Genomic DNA, 21,065 nt, shown 5'->3' with positions numbered 1-21,065 from the left:
ATTCAACAGCTTGCGAGGCTGATGAATTGACCGCCACTATTTTTAGCCTGGTATCCACCACACAGCTGATTGAAGTGACTTTTTCTGGCCAGTGAATCCCTATTTTTCATTTTTTTTCATTTTTTCTTTTCTTATTCGACACACACACACCACACCACATACTCCGGCATACACTGGCTGTTGGTAACCACCCAGGAGAATGAAAGAAGAGCTAGGAGAATGAGAAAGAGAAGAAAGACGTGTGCGACCATAATCGTCGGGAATTCAACCGCAACCTCTCGATTGGAAATCGACTGCACATACCGCTGCACCATATGGGATATACACACACACACACACTCATTCTCTAAATCTCTCTCACACACACATTCTCTCTCTCTCACACACACGCACTCTCTTTCTCACGCATGCAAACAAACACACACACGCACACACACATGTGCGCGCACACTTACTCACACACACACACACACACACACACACACAGACACACACACACAAATAGGCAGCGGGACTACCAGCTAGATTCACATGACCTTGCGGACAAAGTTACGGAGGTAGAACTTGTTTTCATGACGACACTTGGACACAAGTATTTCTGTATTATTATTTTATCTCTTTTCAACCAATCCACAAGCCAAGAAGAGATGCGTAGACGGAAGAACCGTACTCTTGGTGATACTGATCGCAAACATAATTAATTCCTCCAGGCCATTGAGCACGCAATACTAAACCTTATCTAACCAAAGTTCTTGTCAAAGCAGCATGCCAGTTCAAGAACATCTCGTCAGACATACATATCGATACATGTCTGGTGCACTTTCACTAAAAAGCAGGCATCGCAGGCTACATTCGCACCAGTAATCACAAGAAGTTGTAGTGAGTGAATATTTCTATAAAATTAAAAATTAGAAGGAAAATACGTAATGGACAAATGAAGGTGTGGAGGATCGCCCAAAAACACTGACAAGGAGACAGTAAATGGTACACAGTACTCGCATGCATGTACTTATAATACACGATATAGCAGCACAACGAGAAAGACCATGTACCATAATGTTACTGTAAAAGCCATATATATAACGAAGTGCGAACTCTAACGAGTTAACGAGGAGAAATCTGTCGTTAAAATAGAAATCGTTATACAGAAATCAATACCCCCGAAGGATGTACCCAGAGTGCTGACCGTGCTCAACACCACAAAGGCAGAGCGCAATACACAACAGAACGTTCTGTTGTGTACAGAAATCAATACACTACTGTACTATTGAGCGTTGAGAATGAGTGAGAATCGTTACCTTTGGGACACGTAAACTAGTTAATTTTGGGAAATCGTTATATATGCGCCTCGTTAGAATAATGGTTTTTACAGTACATCAATATAATTATTTTACAGAGTTATTTTGGGAGTAGGAATGAAGATGTGTTCGAAGCAGTAAACTGCGTAATCACTACGTTGGGAGCCAGAATACAGTTTCCTGCAGTCAAAACAAGACACTCACACTTCTCTGGTCTAGTTCGCCATTCTTATCGATAACATGACTTGATTCAATTTCAAGTTTACGATGGTTCTTGAGAATGGATCAATGATGTCTTGAATAGTGTCTTCCCTGAACGACTTTAACTGCGAGGCAGTTTCAGTTTCAACAAGCTGGACATTGTCAAGTTTTCTGTGGAGTCTTCCACAAGAAAGACAGAGCTACACACACGAAGGTGCTTGATGTACTCAGTACCTTCTTGGAGATGAACATAATATAAAAGAATTATTTTCTTTTCCATCTTCATTATTTTCATTTCCATCTTCATCATATTTTCGTCTCTGCATCGTCGACGATGTCCACTTCTGATTCCGTAATCTTGTCACCCATCCTCTCCAAAAACACAAAGCGAGTGCTACTCAGTTGTATGCTGGATCAGTTGAAGTCAGTCTCCGTGCTAGCAAGATCGGCATGAAAAACATTACATGACAGAAAATATTCCGAAATAGCTTTTCTGAACGACGAAGTCACTTAGTTTGGTCACGGGGATCGTGATCGGTCATCGAGACGTGACTGCTCACTGAGTCCTACACCGTACACGATCCCCGTGACCAATCAAACAGTCACAAATCCCCGAAGAGCAGTCGTAAAGTCACACACCAGTTTGAATCCCGATGACCAGTCACAAACAGCCGCGACTTTCTCTGTGAGTGTGAACCATGGTCACAGGGCCCACGTCAAAATATTACGACTCAACTGTAGACATTCACGCGATCAGCATAATTACTAGTACTTTTTTCCTTCAGTTCACAGGTTTCAGAAGTGAGCAAGAAAGATTTCGATCAACTCTCGATCTCCGCGTAGTTTACTTGTAGCTCGAGTCTGGTGTGTGTGGGCTCCTCTCCAAAACGAAGGGTGGTCGAAAATCTTGCAGGCTTCAGATAGAATCTCTTTTGAGAGGACGTTCTGGCTAGTAGATTGTGCTATTCATCATCTTTGAAGAACAAACTTCGACGTTCAGAAAAGCTATTTCGGAATATTTTCAGTCAAGTAATTTTTTGCATCCCGAGCTTGCTAGAACGGAGACTGATTTCAACTGATCCAGCATACAAGCAGCACTCGCTTTGTGTTTTTGGAGAGGATGGGTGACAAGATTACGGAGTCAGAAGTGGACATCGTCGACGATGCAGAGACGAAAATATAATGAAGATGGAAAAGAAAATAATTCTTTTATATTATGTTCATCTCCAAGAAGGTACTGAGTACATCAAGCACCTTCGTGTGTGTAGCTCTGTCTTTCTTGTGGAAGACTCCACAGAAAAACAATGTCCAGCTTGTTGAAACTGAAACTGCCTCTCAGTTGAAGTCGTTCAGGGAAGACATCTATTCAAGACATCATTGATCCATTCTCAAGAACCATCGTAAGAAATTAAATCAAGTCATGTTATCGATAAGAATGGCGAACTAGACCAGAGAAGTGTGAGTGTCTTGTTTTGACAGCAGGAAACTTGTATTTCAATATTCTAGCTCAACGTAACGCTTACGCAGTTTACTGCTTCGAACACATCTTCATTCCTACTCCCAAAATAACTCTGTAAAATTTATTGATGTAACATTATGGTACCGATTGTCTTTCTCGTTGTGCTGCTATGACGTGTATTATAAGTACATGCATACGAGTACTGTGTACCGTTTACTGTCTCCTTGTCAGTGTTCTTGGGCGATCCTCCACACCTTCATTTGTCCATTAGGTATTTTCCTTATCCTTATTAATTTTATAGAAATATTCACTCACTACAACTTCTTGTGATTGCTGGTGCGAATGAGTGTATGTGTGTGTGTGTGTGTGTGTGTGTGTGTGTGTGTGTGTGTGTGTGTGTGTGTGTGTGTGTGTGTGTGTGTGTGTGTGTGTGTGTGTGTGTGTGTGTGTGTGTGTGTGTGTGTGTGTGTGTGAGAGCCAACCTGTTGGAAGGCTACCATCTTGCCAAAGCATTTGAAAGTTGGAGTAGTTTCGGCTCCACAATCCAGTGTGTCGTAACTATAATAGCTTTCATGGCTGAGGTTGTTGGTATGTCTGTTGGCTCTGGGTTCTCAGTACAGTCTGTATCGGCTATAGAGTGACCGGATATAAGAATTTATCACTCTTCTATATCGACCTCCACTAATTCTCGTGATCCTTGACTGGTCCTATATTACCCATATCGCCGCAATTCGCGATCGCGAAATTTAGACAGCGCGAAAAGGAGATTCATGAAAGGTTTAGCAAGAATGCCATTCTGCATTCGCAAAATTAAAACCTCGCAAACCTGTCCGGATTCGGAAAACGCGAACTAAAAACGCGAAAATTTCACGCTTTACAGTAGTCATGTACATTTGCATGCACAAAAAAACATTTTTCACTCACAAAGCTGTCCCTGCGGGAATTTGCGGAAAAAACTCTCGAAAACTTGCGCAAGAAATTGCGGCAGAAAACAACAAAAATGCGACGAAAAGTGCGGAATGATGCAGAACTTGCCAGGAATTCGCAGAATTATTTGCAGAAAATTGCGCATTTGGGTCAAATCACGAAATTTGTTGCATCGTATATCTACTCCGGAGTAGTACTAGTCATACTGTGCAAATAACGTACAGGATCATGGAAAGCACTGTGTGAAAAGTGCATGAAACATGTGAGATAGAGTGCAGAAAACAATAAAAAACACGGGAAATCGCGGATTTTGCTGAAAATCGCGGGTTTGGGCCAAAATCGCGAAATTTGTTGCATCCGTGGAATCGCGATTTCCTGGAGGGACAGACAAAGCAACTGTTCAGTACATGGCCCATGGGGTAGTGGTCTACCAGAGCAATCACACGCACCCTTACACACACTCACTGTACACACTCACTCACTGCACACACACACACACACACTCACTGTACACACATCCTTATACACACTCACTGTACACACTCACTGCACACACATACTCACTGTACACATATGTACCGTACTTACACGTACTCTACTCCCCACTCACTGCCCACGCACATACACTCATCCGCGTGCCACAACGAAAAAAACAGGTGTAAAGCAGGTACCGAGACATAAAAAACACACACACCTCTATGACCGATTCATGTAATGATAGACGGCGCACGGTACTGTCGTTTCTTTTCTCTAAGTCTAATACTAAGGACTATAGTCCATTTCAAAAAGATTAGCAATCAGGTTTTGGTCTTAAAAAGTATGAAGATAAGGGAAATTTGGACAACAAAGTACATAGAATGGCTTGTTAGGACACGGCAAATTGTTCTGTGAAGGTTTCGGAACAATTGGACCAGCCGTTAGGGAGTTAAAATTTCGGCCAGGTTTCCGGCCTTTTCCCATGATTTACAATTTGCCCTGGATGTCAGTATCGATTTTTTATCAAAACCCACGATTTATCCTTTCCTTTTTGGCCTTGTGGTTATGAATGCTGTCTGCTGACCATGAAGTTGTGAGTTCAAATCCCAAACTATCTTCAAGTCAAACTTTTTTTCATAGTTTTGGTGTTCACTCTGGTACAAAAAGTACAAGCCAAACTGAGAAGGTGGCTGCGCCAAACGACTTGTCTGCTTTTCTCAAAATGTCGTCGAAGTCACCATGGTCACACGGATAGCTTTGCCTAGTCATGGCTTTGGGAATGAGTCTGTGTCGATGTCGTTTTCGTCACATCGTGAGAGTAAATTGCATCGCAGCTCAAAGAAATTGGGCACGAAACGAATTGGGACCCATCCCGCTCGTCAACATTTACCACACTTTCGACATGTCCTCTCTGACTCCATGTCGATACGAGGAAAAACTCGTTTGTTGTCAACCAGACGTGCATGTACATGTACATGTACCGATGTGAGTGAGTTATCATTAATTTTTTCATGCTTTCGCGCGGATTATTTCTTCGAGTTCACAGTGAGTTTTTCCAGCCAGCTCTCGAGCGCGCATACGGTAAGACGGCAAACTCCCCGGGCGATCGCCAGGATTGCTAATCTTTTTGAAACTGACTGTAGTAGATCTACTATGAAAAAAATAAAAAAAGATGAGTTGTGGTGTTGTGTGGCTGTGAGTGGAAACAAAAACTGGAGCACTTGAAAACTGCAACTACCACGAGGAAAAACAAAGACCACGATGGCAGGTTCAACGGAGTTGCGCAGAACAAGAGCAAACGCATGAAAATATCTGTGAGTGAAAAATACGTTTTTTGCACTCTTTCGCTCCACTCAGCCGTGAAGAAACAAAACTTGAGCGATCAGTGTCATCACCCCCGCATGACCATGCCCATGGCACGTGATGATCGTGAACACCCAATTGCAGCGTGAGTCAGCGTCGCTCCTGGACGGTGAGAAAAGACGTCGAGGACCCTCGGTCATTCACAACGCTGCCACCTCCAAACCAGCTAGTCGCAAGCCTGCGGTGGGCACATTAGTACGAAATAGTGGATGCCCCTCATCAGTTGAGCTTGAGGAAGACTGTGCCTGAAGAGCACCACCTATATAGTGCTCTCCAGGCACAAACATCACCAGGGATACAAACTTACAGAGACGCTCCATTTCCAGTGCGACAAACACCTCGTGAACACCCGATAGCAGCGTGAGTCAATGTCGCTCCTGGACGGTGAGAACACTCACTCTGCTATCTGGTGTTCACGAGGTGTTTGTCGCGCTGGAAACGGAGCGTTTCGGTAAGTTTTTAAGTGGGGTGTTAGAGAAAAAGGAGTGAAAGACAAAAGCATTCTGCTCATAATTCCTAAATGTAACCAACACCTTGTTGTGTTGTGCTTGTTACAGCTAACTTCAACCAAGGCTGGCCAAAGTACACGTCACGATTGGTGATGACCACTCCCGATAATGGGCTTGTAAGCAAGACTGCTGAAATTCATTATCTAGTAGAGTGAAGACATTTAGATGAAATAGTGCCAGCTCCAGTGTGGGGAGCAAATCCTTTACTTTTAGATTATATCTGGAAATCCAGAAAAGGCGGGAAAGTAAATTTCTCCGATTTTGCTCAAAGGTTAATTAAGAGATGAGCATATGTGTGTACTAATCTGCTTATGATGTGCTCAGCTTGTTGGAATGTGTGTATACTAATCTGCTTATGATGTGCTCAGGTTGTTGGAATGTGGGCCCCATGTACGGTAACATCACCACTTGGGAATCTCACTATTACTAGCAACTATCCATTTGGGGACAATGCCACAATAGATATTGAGCTAGTTTCATCAATCACAACGGCACTGCCTGTGTACTTGAGAATTCCGTCATGGTCTGCCGCTACCAAAGTTGCTGTGAATGGTGCAGCCACTGCACATAGTCCAACTGCCGGTGAGTTGCCATCTTACTCTGGCCATTGTGCCCATGCTTGCTTGGTGCTGACAGCAGCAGCAATGGTGGTGTGACATAGGTGGTGATGGCGGTGTCGGAGGTCGGGCTGCTCCTTGTGCTTGACCCAGGACAAAAACCACAACTCGGAGGAGTATAAAAATAACAACTCGCATATGTCCTCGATTTCTGGCCATGCTTTGGAGAAGTGTGTCCCATTCCGGCGGAACAAATTAAAATTTGAATTGTAAAACTCTCGCATACAAAACAATGCAACTTATGGGGAACAGGTCGAGTGGCTCGAAGTTTTTGATCAAGAATCGTAGCGAAAGTTCACGTTGAGCGTGAGCCGCGGTCACTATGGTAATGATGACGTTTCAAGCCGCTGATGACGAGCAGCGGAGCAGCGGAGCCACAGTGGAACCCGGCCCTAATGAACGCGTGACAATGTGCAATTGCAGTAATTTCTCGCACAGCTCTGGACTCTTTGCATCTCAATCGGTTAACTCTGCGTCATTACACCCACACGTCATGAGCTGGCTGCACACCACGAGATCCACAGGAAACCCCCGAAGCAGGCAGGAAAAAAATGATTTTGAAAAGTTTGAACAAGTTAGTGTCGCGATCCAACTTTCAAGTGCGATAACGTTATCATTTTTTCTCCTATCGCAAAAACAATCACACCATTGAACAGCTTGCAGCTTCCTTTCACATAATTTCGATTTTGCAACAAGACTAAAAACAGTGGAGTTACAACCGTTTTACGGTACACACAAAATATCAGTCCATATGGACGGATGCACCTTCAAGTGTGTACGCATTTCTGGCATATTGTATAACCAGGAAATTAGTTTTATGTACTCCCTAAAACGGTGTATATAGACATCATTTCACACCCCTAGGTGAAAGCAGGACCTGACAATATCTGAGAACTGAATACCAACCCTCTCCTGGCATATATACCGCATGGTCGGCACCCCATCCTCATGTTGCCTGATGATTGCGAGAGCATGAAACTTGAAGTAGCAGCAAACATGCCTTGATTGTCCTTGTTGTTCTGTACTTCAAAGTATGTACTTTGTCATGATCTTCCATTTGCACAACACATTTTGAACTTGGCTGAGATTGTTTAAACTTTCGCATACTGAGTTTCAATCTCCTTACCCAACTTTTGGTGCCCATACTTATCGCCATAGCAACAGCACTTACCTAAAAAGCTTGCAAAGAAGGTCATGCAACAATGCAAGTGCGCATATTTGTAGGAGTGGCAAAGAGCAGTGTAAATTGCTTGCAGGTACTAGCAGTTACCCTGGTTACCTCTTCAGGTACATATCACAGCTATGTCACAGTGCTAAGGCTTATAGGGGGAAGTTTAAAAAACCACTTTGCCAACAAACTTGATCATCCCCCCCCCCCCCCGAGTATGTATTATAGCTGCTGTGTACTTTGCCAAAAGAACTTCTTTCCCTTTTCCAGGCCAGCTGTACAAGGTGTTATGCAATGCTGGACATTCATGTCAAATTGAGGTCATGTTTGATGCCGAGCTGCGACTGGAGAGGCGTTTCAATAATGCCGCAGCCATATACCGTGGGTAAGCAATTGCTGTAAACTTCTACAAGAAGGAAGAGTACCCCAAGAATCAGTTATGGGATTTCTCTCACACCTTTACACGCTAATAGGCTTATCACATGTCATGGTGGTACAGGGCGTTCCATGGAAACCCATTATTTCAATGTACTGATGAAAAAATCAAAAATTACACGCAAGCACAAAAGGACATCCGATGAGCACACAGTCTTGGATCTACTGAAGTAGTAGTCAGTACATGCAGTAGATCAGTGTTCATGGCCATGATTTAAAAAACTGAAGACGGAAGTGAAAATCAATGTACTGCAGCTACTAGTGCTTCATCCATCAAGGTGCCTGCGTTCTGCAAGCAGATGATTTGTGTTGCTCTACAGCGGACCACTGTAAGCTGTTGTGTACTTTTCAATTTTTTTAAACGAACCAAACCAAACTTCGATGCATATTGTGAGAGTTGAATGTCTAACGGGGCACAAAAGCTAACATTTTAACGAGAAAGAATCCACCGTTAACTCAAGAAACGTTACACGTATGTTATTCCTTCTATCGTCTGTAGTACTAGAGAAATAGAAGACAGGTGTGTGCTGGCAGGGTCGTTAAACTTTGCGCCGGTTAAGTGGGAGATTTTCGCAAATCGTTAAACTTTAGACTCGTCGCACTTTCAACTCTTACAGTACGTGTCAAGTACTGAGAATGCTATTTCTGAATCACGGGGCCAAAATCCTTGGATGTGCCTCAACCCTTTGAGCCCTACCATGGCATCCGTGGATTCCTACAGGGTTCGCGCAGACGTGCGCGATCAATCGCACCACATTCCCAGTATGCATTTCAAAATTATCTAATTTCACTCATCCGATTTGGAATAACTCCATCTTGGTCTCTGTGGAAAGCTACAGGTCTCCTTTCTCCAGATATCACCACTAAATGCACAACAGGGGCAACAGAACCGCCTTCATGGCTTTTGAGAGCTGCCCTATTGCGCCTGGCCGAGATACAGCACCCACATCCACAAATTCCATCGGTTCTGAAGTTGTATTCAAGGTGATTCAAGTCCTGCAGATGCCTGAACCTCAAGCGATTCATTTGGTCTACACTACGCATGCGGTATGCAACCATGAGTCACAGGGGAAGTCCCGTTTGAGCACTGCCGTGCTCGCCACGCAAGCAATTGGAAAAAAATTCAAGCGTATCCGTGTTTCGCATTTGGCGCTTAGTGATTCTTCATCACGCTATATCAAACGTCACATTGTTGGAAAGCTTATTATCTCAGCTTTCCAATGAGCCTTCATTCTTGGCGATCGAAGAAAGGGCAATGGAGTTACGACAATTTGAACAGTGATGTGTATGCACTGCACACACTGGCACAGTTGCATTCGTGCTTCGGATTTTAGGTCGTTTTTGAACACGATAATATCAAAAACACGGAACTCTACAACCGCTGCCGCACCCAACCCATCTCCAAGAAGATCGCAGCGAGGCGATGGAGCTTCCTGGGCAGGTCGCTCTCGATATTGCTGCTTCTGGTGCCTTGCGGGGAAGGAGAGACAGACTAAGAACAACACTGCTAACCACTCTCTCACTGAATTGTCGGGAGAAGCTCGGGCTTGTGCTTCTGTCGCGATCTAGCCTAGCCTAGCTTCGGGAGGTGGCAGGTGATAGATGCCAATGGAATTCATTGCGTAACAGTACTGTTAACTAGCTTGGCCATAATAATACTTCAGTAGGCCTATCCCTGATATGCTTGCCTGCCCACAGTTGTGTGCACGCATGCATTCTCGCCTGAAATGTCTACCGATGATGACAATAATTTAAAAAAAATCATGGACTGATCTGCTTTTTAGTGTTTGCACACTCTTGGCTGCTACTTTGGCACTTTTGTATTTTCCGTGCTGCTGCACTGTCCAAACCTGCACTAGCCGTATTAACTGTCGTACCCGCATGCCCACATACAATCCCTGGCTGCGCTTTGGAACTGTTTTCGTTGCCTATGTCCCCATCTCTCTTCCCTTTTTTTGCTGCCTGGCTCTCATTTATCTTTGCTTGCTTGCTTGTATTGCTGAGGGAACATATGCTGGTTTGTATTCGTTGGTCCCCATGGTGCTTGGGCCACGCGTACTCATCCTGCGGATATGTGCGAATAATAATAATAATAATAATAATAATTCAAAGGATCAGTCGGGGAAGTGAACTGCCTGAAAAGAGAAAAAAACGCCAGACCCACCAGGACTCGAACCTGAGACCCTGCTTGTCATGAGCAATGCTCTAACCATTGAGCTATGGGACCAGGCTGAACCTAGAAGGCGCTGACAAGTTTTTCACTCCAAAGGCAGCTCACAACACGTGCCACACATACTGATGGCACTTGGGTCTTTTTCCCTCCCCCAGGGGACCAACCACGGTCAGTTTCTGGAAACTACCAGAGGTGAAAGAAAGTGATTAAATTTGGAAAGGATTGGGAGAACTTCAAATTCAAAGGATCAGTCGGGGAAGTGAACTGCCTGAAAAGAGAAAAAAACGCCAGACCCACCAGGACTCGAACCTGGGACCCTGCTTGTCATGAGCAATGCTCTAACCACTGAGCTATGGGACCAACATATGGGACCAGTTCGAGTCCTGGTGGGTCTGGCGTTTTTTTTCTCTTTTCAGGCAGTTCACTTCCCCGACTGATCCTTTGAATTTGAAGTTCTCCCAATCCTTTCCAAATTTAATCACTTTCTTTCACCTCTGGTAGTTTCCAGAAACTGACCGTGGTTGGTCCCCTGGGGGAGGGAAAAAGACCCAAGTGCCATCAGTATGTGTGGCACGTGTTGTGAGCTGCCTTTGGAGTGAAAAACCTGTCAGCGCCTTCTAGGTTCAGCCTGGTCCCATAGCGCAGTGGTTAGAGCATTGCTCATGACAAGCAGGGTCCCAGGTTCGAGTCCTGGTGGGTCTGGCGTTTTTTCTCTTTTCAGGCAGTTCACTTCCCCGACTGATCCTTTGAATTTGAAGTTCTCCCAATCCTTTCCAAATAATAATAAATAAATTTTACGGTTCGCGTGAGACTCGGCTGGAAGCCGAGTTTTCCGCATCCGCCGTGGGAACGCCACCACCCTCTAGGATCAAAGGCGCAGATGCAGCGCCTAAACGGCGGGAGGTGAGTAGATCAGACCCACCACCAAGTGGTCAAAGACCGAAATCCCATTAGCTGCATCCATGTAATAATAATAATAATATTAATTTGAACACGAGTTAACTCGTGTGTGTACGGTTCGGTCTCAAAGGTTTAACGCAATAAATTGAGCGAGCTATGCACCCAGTACAAACACCATAAGCAAATCTTGTTGTCATGTACAATTATTCCTTTAACATTTTCGAGGCCATCGCATCAGAATGATTTACTGGCAAATAAAAATTAAACCATTAACTCAACATAAATACTCACAGTGCAAGTACTTCCTCTATTAACAAAAACTTTTTGATGGATTTTTGAGGAACTGGTTTGGGCACAAACTGCTGTGAAATGAATCACGGTCACTTTCTCGTCCTTCCATGGCATGCCATGAAAGAGATGCGATGCAAGGAAAGCGACTTTCACAATAAACCATGCGGAATCGATGGTTGTGCTGTGGCAACATAGGTGATGACAGCCATGGCGAGCGGAACTGAACGGCGACTTCTCCGAGGACATAATGCGTCGCCTGGTCTCTCTAGCACTGAGTTGGAGAGTGATAGAGAGCGATGGCATGGAGCAGCGTGCCCACACAATGAGCGAGCGAACAAGCAGCTGCTCCGATTGCGCGGCGCAATGAAAATGATTCTGAGTTCGAGTTCTTGTTCAACCTGCACAAAGCCCAGATTTGAATGCTGATGACCATGCATTCATTAGAAGACTGCAGTCCGATGTGATTCTCATGGCTAAGGACTTGCTAGCCGCTGCTGTTCAGTGCTGGTAGGAGTATCCATTAAAGAAAATCGAATCAATTTGGCTGTGCCTTTACTTCTCGTTTTGCGGAGTTCTGGAGAGTGGAGGTGAAATCAGGGAGTCATGATGAGGGCTGAAACGATTATGATGATAACTCGGATATCGATCGTTATGGGCGAAATCGATAATCTTTAGCAATCTCTAACGATTATTGTATTACTCAAAACAAGCCGGTACGCACTACATACACGGAGTACACCATGGAGGAGTGCAGTGTCCGAGTCTATCCCATGCTGTGGTAAAAGTGTGTGATCCCCGAGCTCTAAAGCTAATAAGGGACTCATTCAGTGTACCTGGAAGCACAAAACTGCAGTCCCGGTACCTGCTGCTGGGAAACTTTGTGCTACTGATATAATGAAAAATAATAGGCAATGTGCATGTACCAGGTGGTTGAAAATTACAAGCCCAGTCTCTAGTAGAAGCCAAGTCTCTAATATAAGCCCGGGGTCCGGACTGGTTGAAAAGATATAAGCGCGGGGCTTATAATGGAGATAATACGGTATAATGTTCACTGGTTTGAGGGAAAGACACAAACGGGAAAATACGGTATAAGTGACTAGTTATGACTATTAAACAGTCCACCAAGGTAACGAAATAGTATCCAGTCAGATAGTGCGACAACAAGGCACAAAACTGACAAGGATATTGAGACATTCGACTAGTAACTTATACGTCCTTCTCTCTACATTTCACTATTGCCTCAACATCCGAGTTATCTTTTTGTTCTAAATCCCCCTTAGCTCTGCTGCCAAGGGCAGGTACTTGCTAATTTTCTCCTGCACCTTCGTACATCTCATTGACCTTGTGGTCCAATGAGACACTGACATCCAAGAATAGTGCCCGATCATTCAGAACCAGCTCCAGGTCTGGTCTGTTAGCTTTTATCACTCAATCTGTGGAGATGATGTGGTCCATATTTTCTCCGGGTGAATCACATACACGGCAGTGGTCCACGGCATCATGCCTCTTGTTAATATGGCGCATAGTGTTCCTAGTGGCAATCACCTGAATCACCGAAAAGTTGACGGTACGGTCTGTTATGTAATAATGTGCTGTAGAGCTCTGCTGTATGGCATGACCATGATAGAGGACTACACAGTGCTACGACAATATCAATTTGAGTCCAAAGACTATCAGGTAAGCAACCCATGGACTGGGTAACTACACACACACACACACACACACACACACACACACACACACACACACACACACACACACACACACACACACACACACACACACACACACACACACACATGCACATACATACACACACACACACACACACACACACACACACACACACACACACACAAATACACACACACACACACACTTGTACTTGTTGATCACTGCCAAAACTGGTCACGTGGGTCTCCCCAGGAGAGGGGAGAGAGAGACTCAAAAGGAATCTTGGAAAGGTGACTCATTTGGCTATTGAACTCTGTGTGGACTTGAAAAATGATCCCACTTATCGGCTCACCACACCTCAGTAAGTGGGTGAGGACAAGGTGCAGAAAAAGGATTGACAGCATCAGGGTATCCGACCCGGGATCCAACTGCAGTTACCCCTGCCCCCAGTGAAGGTAATACTTGCTACTAGTGTGGGTGGCTAAATCAGAGTGGATCTGATATAAGCTTCACCGGCACCATAAATTTCACAAGAGTTAATCTAGCCAGAAGCAGTCCATGGTTAACAGGTATGTACACTTCAAATAGAAAGTATATGAACCCTGAAACGAACAAAGGTGGTAGGTACAACGTTACACCTTCAAGCAGCCGAGCCCGTTGGCAATAGACCCAACACAATCAGGCATAAGTGTACCCACCAACCGAACTAACTGGCACACACACACACACACACACACACACACACACACACACACACACACACACACACACATACACATGCACATGCACACGCACACATACATACATTCACACACACACGCACACACACACACACACACACACACACACACACACACACACACACACACATACACACATATGCGCACTCCTCACTCCTGCTCATAGATGAAGCAATGATAGCAAATAAGCTATGTTAGACATAGAACCTTGTGCTGTGACTACAGCATTCAACAACTTGCAAGGCTGATGACCGCCACTAATTTTAGCCTATATAACTTTGAATTTCTTCAAGTCATTTTTGTGGTCTTGGTGTGCCTAGGCTTGGCCCGTACTGTTCTTGGCACAGTTCGTAGCTAGTCAGATGTTCCGTGACGTTGTTTAGACGCTAATTGTCACTGCCCGGCACATATCCAACTGTTGCGGTTTCCATTTTTCTTTCTTCCCTTCTTGCTATCATTGTTAGATATCACACACTTCCATTTGTCAGTTCCTTTAGTTGTTATTTCTCAAACTCTGGTTCCTATAGTGATTGGATTAATTCATAGTTAGATATGGGTGCGGATGAAAGACCATTTTTCTCACCAACACGATGCATTTTCTTTTCTGTCTGTCTTGTCTATGACCAGGTTACAGGGAAATCAGCTTGGAACTATGCTCTCCATTTGGCCAGTGACACAGATTTGAAGAGTGCACTGACCTTTATCCAAGGTATCATGCCTCTCACCGCTAGTCCATACCATCTTGCGACTGTTCCCGTACACTTGCTTGCAAAGGTAATCTCTGCAGTGGAAAAAGAAACTCTCCGTCTAGTTTTCTATATCTAGTCCGGTCTTTGTGCACAGTAACTACGGCAAATTGACTCCCTGAGTACACCATTGTTGCACTATCCAGCCGACCACACACATTTCTCACCCAACAAGAGGTTCCTTACAAGTTCTGAATCCTTTCTGACAGCTGTTTTGGTCATTGAGACCTCATCAGAGAAGTTGAATGATACTGTTGGATGGCTGGAAAGATATCATATATTCGTATAAATTCCTTGGAACTCAGAATAAGACGTACCCCCCTCAGGGAGTGGAAAAAGAAGTACTTACTATCTGAGGCACTTCTTATCTAAAGTTGAGTCCTGCTGCCCCACCAATACAATACATGTGTTGGTCGGGATTCACAGAAGCTTTTTTTGCGATGCGATGGGCGATGCGACGCGATTTGCGATGGAGGCGTGCGATGCGAACTCGCGAAATACCATTCACAGAAGAAGTCAGCGATGAGACAACGCCTTGCTGATTTGGCGCGAAGTTCAATACAGGTGGGGATGTCACCATGGTATTCGCGCAGTTTGGTACAACTTGTACAAATTTACAGGCAACTCTTGAACCTTTGTGCAGCTTTGCTGTAGAAAAGGTCAAAATCGTACGCCAAATCGCTTGCGCATCGCACAAGTTGAGCCAAACTCAACTTCTGCGATGGCTCAGATGCGGCAGTTGCATGTGGCACGAGATGGCTGCGATTTGGGGATTTCCCGGTTTCGCAGCCGTCGCATCGCGTGTCGCATCGCAAAAATGCTTCTGTGAATCCCGCTTGAGGTGCCTCCTCCCGTACGTTCTACAACCTTTTCCAAGCTGCCCTGCATGCACCCTCGTACTCACCTTTTGTCTCCTTTGGTCACCTTCTGTTCCGTTGGCCTGGGTAGCTACTTGCACGCCCATATTGCCATAGCTATCCAGGCCCTTTATCTTGCCGCCCTCACTCGATCTCTCTCTCTTCCACAATGTAGTCGTTTCCGGTTCGTCTTTGTCTCCGTCCCTTCGTCTATAATAAATGTCGTTCCACTCACCTACCTGTTCCCGTCGTCCGTTGTGTCTGGGGAGTATGACTCCTATTCGTACCCAACATTGGTGCCTGACTCTCGCTCGATGCCCACGACCCTGAATTCCGTCCCAGTTGTCCTCAACCGCCATTTGTCTCGTCAGTAACCTCATCTCGTTTCCAACCTTGTCTCGTCTATGTCAACCTCGTCTCGTCCATGTCAACCTCGTTTCGTCTATGTCAACCTTGTCTCGTCCAAGTCATGCAGGTCGGCTATTTTCATTAGTTCTTTTTTTTCCATCCGTCCTTCTTCGTCAAATTTATTTCAACAGTTCTGTTCAATAAGATAACCCGATGTTTCAAACACAGCTTGCGCGTCTCATCATGTTTGTCACCCGTCACGGAATTCTTCCGCTGCTCTCTGCCAACGCCACACCATTATTCCCGTCGCCACCCGCTACAATTTCAAAGTCTTTACCCCTCTTCCATCCACAGTGGCATGGCTAGCTCTATACATACGTTCATCAGCAGGAATATCTGCTTGAAGTTTCATATTCCTGTGTTCTGGAGTGCTCACATACATACATTTTTATTGAATGAGGTGCGTTAGTATTCAGTTGCTGTGTGTCTGTGTCTACGTGCGTGTGACCTCTGCTCATTCAGGGGCAGCTACTTTCCAACTGGAAATTGGCCCACAATGCTGCTGCTGCACCGCCACAAAGTCCACTGAAGAACAACGGCAGCGATGGACTGGACGATATTGTCCTAGTGCCGTATGGTTCTACCTGTCTTCGTATGGCTGAAATGCCAACAGTCACACTCACATAGTCATGTTGCCTGCTGGCATCTATGATCCGGCCCGTCCGTGCCCATCCTAGGATGGGTAGGGGGATGCCGATCTTAGGATCAGATCGGGTTCGATCGATGGAAATCCCGCGCGTGGACCCTTTTTTCACGTGGAATTGTTTTGTCTTTCGTTTTCCCGCTTGTCAATATAAAAACGTGCTTTTATAAATTTATATTGGTGCACCTCAAGTCGATCAATCCGAGAATGGGCTACCTCAGTGCCCAACCTAGGATGGGCATTAGCTATTTTGCCCATCTTAGGATGGGTAAAATCCTTGGACGGGACGGAACAGCTACATTCTGTGTGGTGATATATAAAATTATGGAAATCTCTACGTGCCTTGATGACATTGTACTGACAGTGTACTTCTTACTACTGTATTGTCTGTATTGTCTGTATTGTCTGTATTGTCTGTATAGCAATTCTCAGCTCTTTCTTATGTCCTGTTTTCTTTCTTCAGACATTTTCCGTTTGCTATTTTCCTCAATTTCAAATCTTGTAGGACGCATCACGCAGCTTAAAGTAAAAAAATTGGTTTGTGAGCAACACTGGCTCACACTCAATCACTGCTTTTCACACATGTGAAAAGCAGTGATTGAGTGTGAGCCAGTGTTGCTCACAAACCAAATTATTTTCCTCAAATTAATTAATAATTATTGTGTCCTTGGTAAATGTTCGTGCAGTAAACGAACTGAGGTGGCAAGCAAAATAGGCAGTCATTGGATGAAGTATTTCCTTTTTGATCACAACTTGCCAACGTTTTGCGTACACCAAACGATGCATTTTTAGGAGAAAATTAGGGGGGGAGTCAAAGATAAATCAACACAGAAACTGCGTAACTCGGACGGGTCTGACTAAAGCTGAAAATAAGGCTATATCCAAGTTTGAAGCTTTTCGCCCAAGATTCCAGCCTTTACTTTCAAATCAATTGCAACAGGGCCAAATTTTCTCAGTCACTGCTTGCGGGTACCAGCGGCGTGCCAGCAAATCGAAAATAAACCTGGGCACTCATATTGCAGCTGGGTCCAGGTATACAGAGGCACATTCAAAACGACAGCTGGGCACAAGTCGCCAAAAATTTAATTGACAATTTCAAACCTCTCTGGCCATTAACTTTTAAACAGACCCACATATGACAGTGACAATCAGGCCTGATTTCCTCGAATAGGTATACAAAGTTAATACAACAAACAAAAGAGCCACATTGCTATACGGGCGGCCACCCGTTTTATTTTTATTTCTCGTCAGTGGTCACCCACGCGCATACGATTCAGGAGTCTGAAAGAAGAAGAAAAAAGAACAAAACTGTGCTGCACTGTGGCATGGGGACCAGCACATAAGTATGCATTAGGCCACACGTTTTTATTTCTATGTTTCTCGTCACCCGAAAACCTAAAATCGTATGCAAGAGGTGGACAAAAAGTTTACTAGACCTTTGCCTTTGGTCATACTAAAATCGACCAATACACCATGTAAAATAGCATCCAAAGTAGGTAGGGTTAGTTTAATAGCAAAACCGGTAACTTATAAAACCTACAATGTACGTGCGTGATAGGAGCTTCTGTGCATATGAAGCATCATGATTGTGTCCCGCAGGTAGGCCCCCGTGTAATATGCCGGCATTTTTTTAGCATTTTCGGTACAATCCGCGAACCCAGCACTTTGGGCTCGTGATGCAGCATTTTGGGGGAAACGGAGCACTTGGCCGTTGTGTATCAAAATTGAGAGAAGAAAAACTGCCCAAACAAGAACGTCACTTCCGCATTACGTGGGTTAGCTTCTTGTTGAGTAGTTTATGAATTGTTTACCATGGCAGCCTCGAGCAAGTCTCTTATTCAGTATTTTCTGATTCCCTGGTTTTGACGGCGTGTGCTGAGGATGACAAAAAAGTGAGCATTTTCCGAGAATTTTCGGCAAGGTTTGGGAGCATTTTCGGCAAGGTTTACGAGAATTTCCCAAAAGCATTTTCGGCAAAGTTTCGGGCATATTACACCGGGGCCTACCGTAGTTCCGCGCATATAAGCCCATGGGCCTATATCCGGATATAAGCCCACCTCCGTATATAGGCCCATGGGCTAATAAACAGACCCAAACACCGTAGTACAGCATGTCAGTGCAGACTACATTACCAGTACCGGTACCTATGGTAGGCGGACAACCGCGCACGGACTTGTACTTTTTCGCGTGCCAGCTGCCTTCAAAATTCGAATATAGGCCCAGGGCTAAAAAATGAACCATTATTACTGATTTCTTTTCCCGGAAAATGCATTATTTCGTATATTAGCCCTAGGGCTTATATGCGCGGAACTACGGTACCCGCAGCTGCGCAGGCCAGGCCAGGGTGCACGTGTACCGGTATACAGACTGTCATGTATGTGCATGACGATTGTGCTGGTCCCCACATGCACACAGGCACAGTTCAGCACAGTTTTTTTTCTTTTTTCTTTTTTTTTCTTCCAGACTCCTGCGCATGCGGGTGACGAGAAACACAGAAATAAAAACGTGTGGCCTTCTTGAAGTAAGTACTAAGTAGTTCTTCTGCACCCTGGCGCATGCGCATGGCATGGCCTGGCCTGCACGACACAGTCATGATCATGATGAGGCGAGGTAGATCTATTTACATAGTATCAGTAGTACATTATTACTACTACACAGTCTGCAGTAGCTAGGTTGGCAGTTTTTGTTGTGCGATCTAGCTGCACGTGCGCAGACGCTCCTACCACGTAGGTCTAATATTAAAGGGGAAGTATACCCTAAAATCAAATTTTCACCAGTTGTAGTCTTCTGGGTGCTGAGTCGAATGGTCTTGGTCCGAGGAAGCTGCGACGCTCCCTTCCTACTTGAATCCCAATCGAACTCGCGCACTTCCACCGAAACTGGGTGACTGCGCCCTACTAGATGGGGATTTGTATGCAAAATGTCACTAAAAGCGCCATTTCGTTCTTATAAAAGCACGGATGACCGCGATTGGCCCATATGTTGTAGTCTTTTGGACGCTGAGTCGACTGGTTTTGGTCCGAAAAGGCTGCGATGCAGCGTTCCTCCTTTATTCCCAATCGAACATGGTTGAACAAGCGGTCACGTGCTCCTGGGTGCCCAAATCACCTGGTCACCGCGCCAGCAGGCGACAACTTTCACACCAAGGTTCAACTCGAGTTCAACTCGAGTGACAGGACTGCACCCAAAAAAGGTCAAACAGGCTAGTAAGTTGTACCCTGCAGGCACGGTGACCAGGTGACTGGTGTACGCAGGAGCACGTGACCGCTTGTTCAACCATGTTCGATTGGGAATAAAGGAGGAACGCTGCATCGCAGCCTTTTCGGACCAAAACCAGTCGACTCAGCGTCCAAAAGACTACAACATATGGGCCAATCGCGGTCATCCGTGCTTTTATAAGAACGAAATGGCGCTTTTAGTGACATTTTGCATACAAATCCCCATCTAGTAGGGCGCAGTCACCCAGTTTCGGTGGAAGTGCGCGAGTTCGATTGGGATTCAAGTAGGAAGGGAGCGCCTCAGCTTCCTCGGACCAAGACCATTCGACTCAGCACCCCGAAGACTACAACTGGTGAAAATTTGATTTTAGGGTATACTTCCCCTTTAATAATACTGTACTAATACTAGATAGTTATGGTTAGCATTTTATCGTTCACGCTAAATCCAACGGTACTGGTACCCAACACCCAAAATGCCGTCGGTTTGGTATCGTTTCGACGATAGAAAGCTCTGTTCAGCGGCAGCGGGAGAGCGAAACAGTAAGATTCCAACTAGGGTTACGTCACAAGTCGATCGTTGTGTCAGAAACCGAAATGCTAACCATGTCTTGAAAACACACAAAAAGTGGTCCAGGCCGACGGTTGAAGTTAGCGTGAATGGCAAAACGAATGCTAACCATGTCTGATAACTAGTTACTTTGGATGCTATATGCATGCTATTTTACAAGTCGGTGTATTGGTCGATTTTAGTATGACCCCACCAAGGTCTTGTAAAAAAAAATTCCGTCATTTTTTTATTTCTTCCACCTCTCGAGCTAGCGAGCTCTCGTATACGATTAATTTTAGAATTTCGGGTGACGAAAAACATAGAAACAAAAACGTGTGGCCTTATACGACTCCTTGCCGCGCCCAAGGGCCCAGTAGCGCCAACGTCGTTACGTCAGTCGATAGTAAGCTCGTAC

General features: G+C 44.9%; 1 protein-coding gene across 1 annotated transcript in view; it reads left to right on the top strand.

The window, feature by feature from the left end:
- LOC135817607 (uncharacterized) overlaps positions 1-17,407 on the top strand; it is a 40,115-nt gene extending 22,708 nt beyond the window's left edge. Inside the window, exons 11-16 of the mRNA XM_065330825.1 lie at positions 6,282-6,349; positions 6,602-6,815; positions 8,289-8,403; positions 13,416-13,494; positions 14,859-15,005; positions 16,705-17,407. Coding sequence (XP_065186897.1) covers positions 6,282-6,349; positions 6,602-6,815; positions 8,289-8,403; positions 13,416-13,494; positions 14,859-15,005; positions 16,705-16,869 — 788 coding nt within the window. The 3' untranslated portion in view covers positions 16,870-17,407. The remainder of the gene's footprint in view (positions 1-6,281; positions 6,350-6,601; positions 6,816-8,288; positions 8,404-13,415; positions 13,495-14,858; positions 15,006-16,704) is intronic.
- Positions 17,408-21,065: the final 3,658 nt, after the last annotated feature.

This window comes from Sycon ciliatum, chromosome 5 (assembly GCF_964019385.1).
Source record: "Sycon ciliatum chromosome 5, ocSycCili1.1, whole genome shotgun sequence".
Classification (NCBI taxonomy): domain Eukaryota; kingdom Metazoa; phylum Porifera; class Calcarea; order Leucosolenida; family Sycettidae; genus Sycon; species Sycon ciliatum.
Note: the sequence above shows the minus strand (reverse complement) of the source record. Positions and strands in the feature narration are given on the sequence as shown.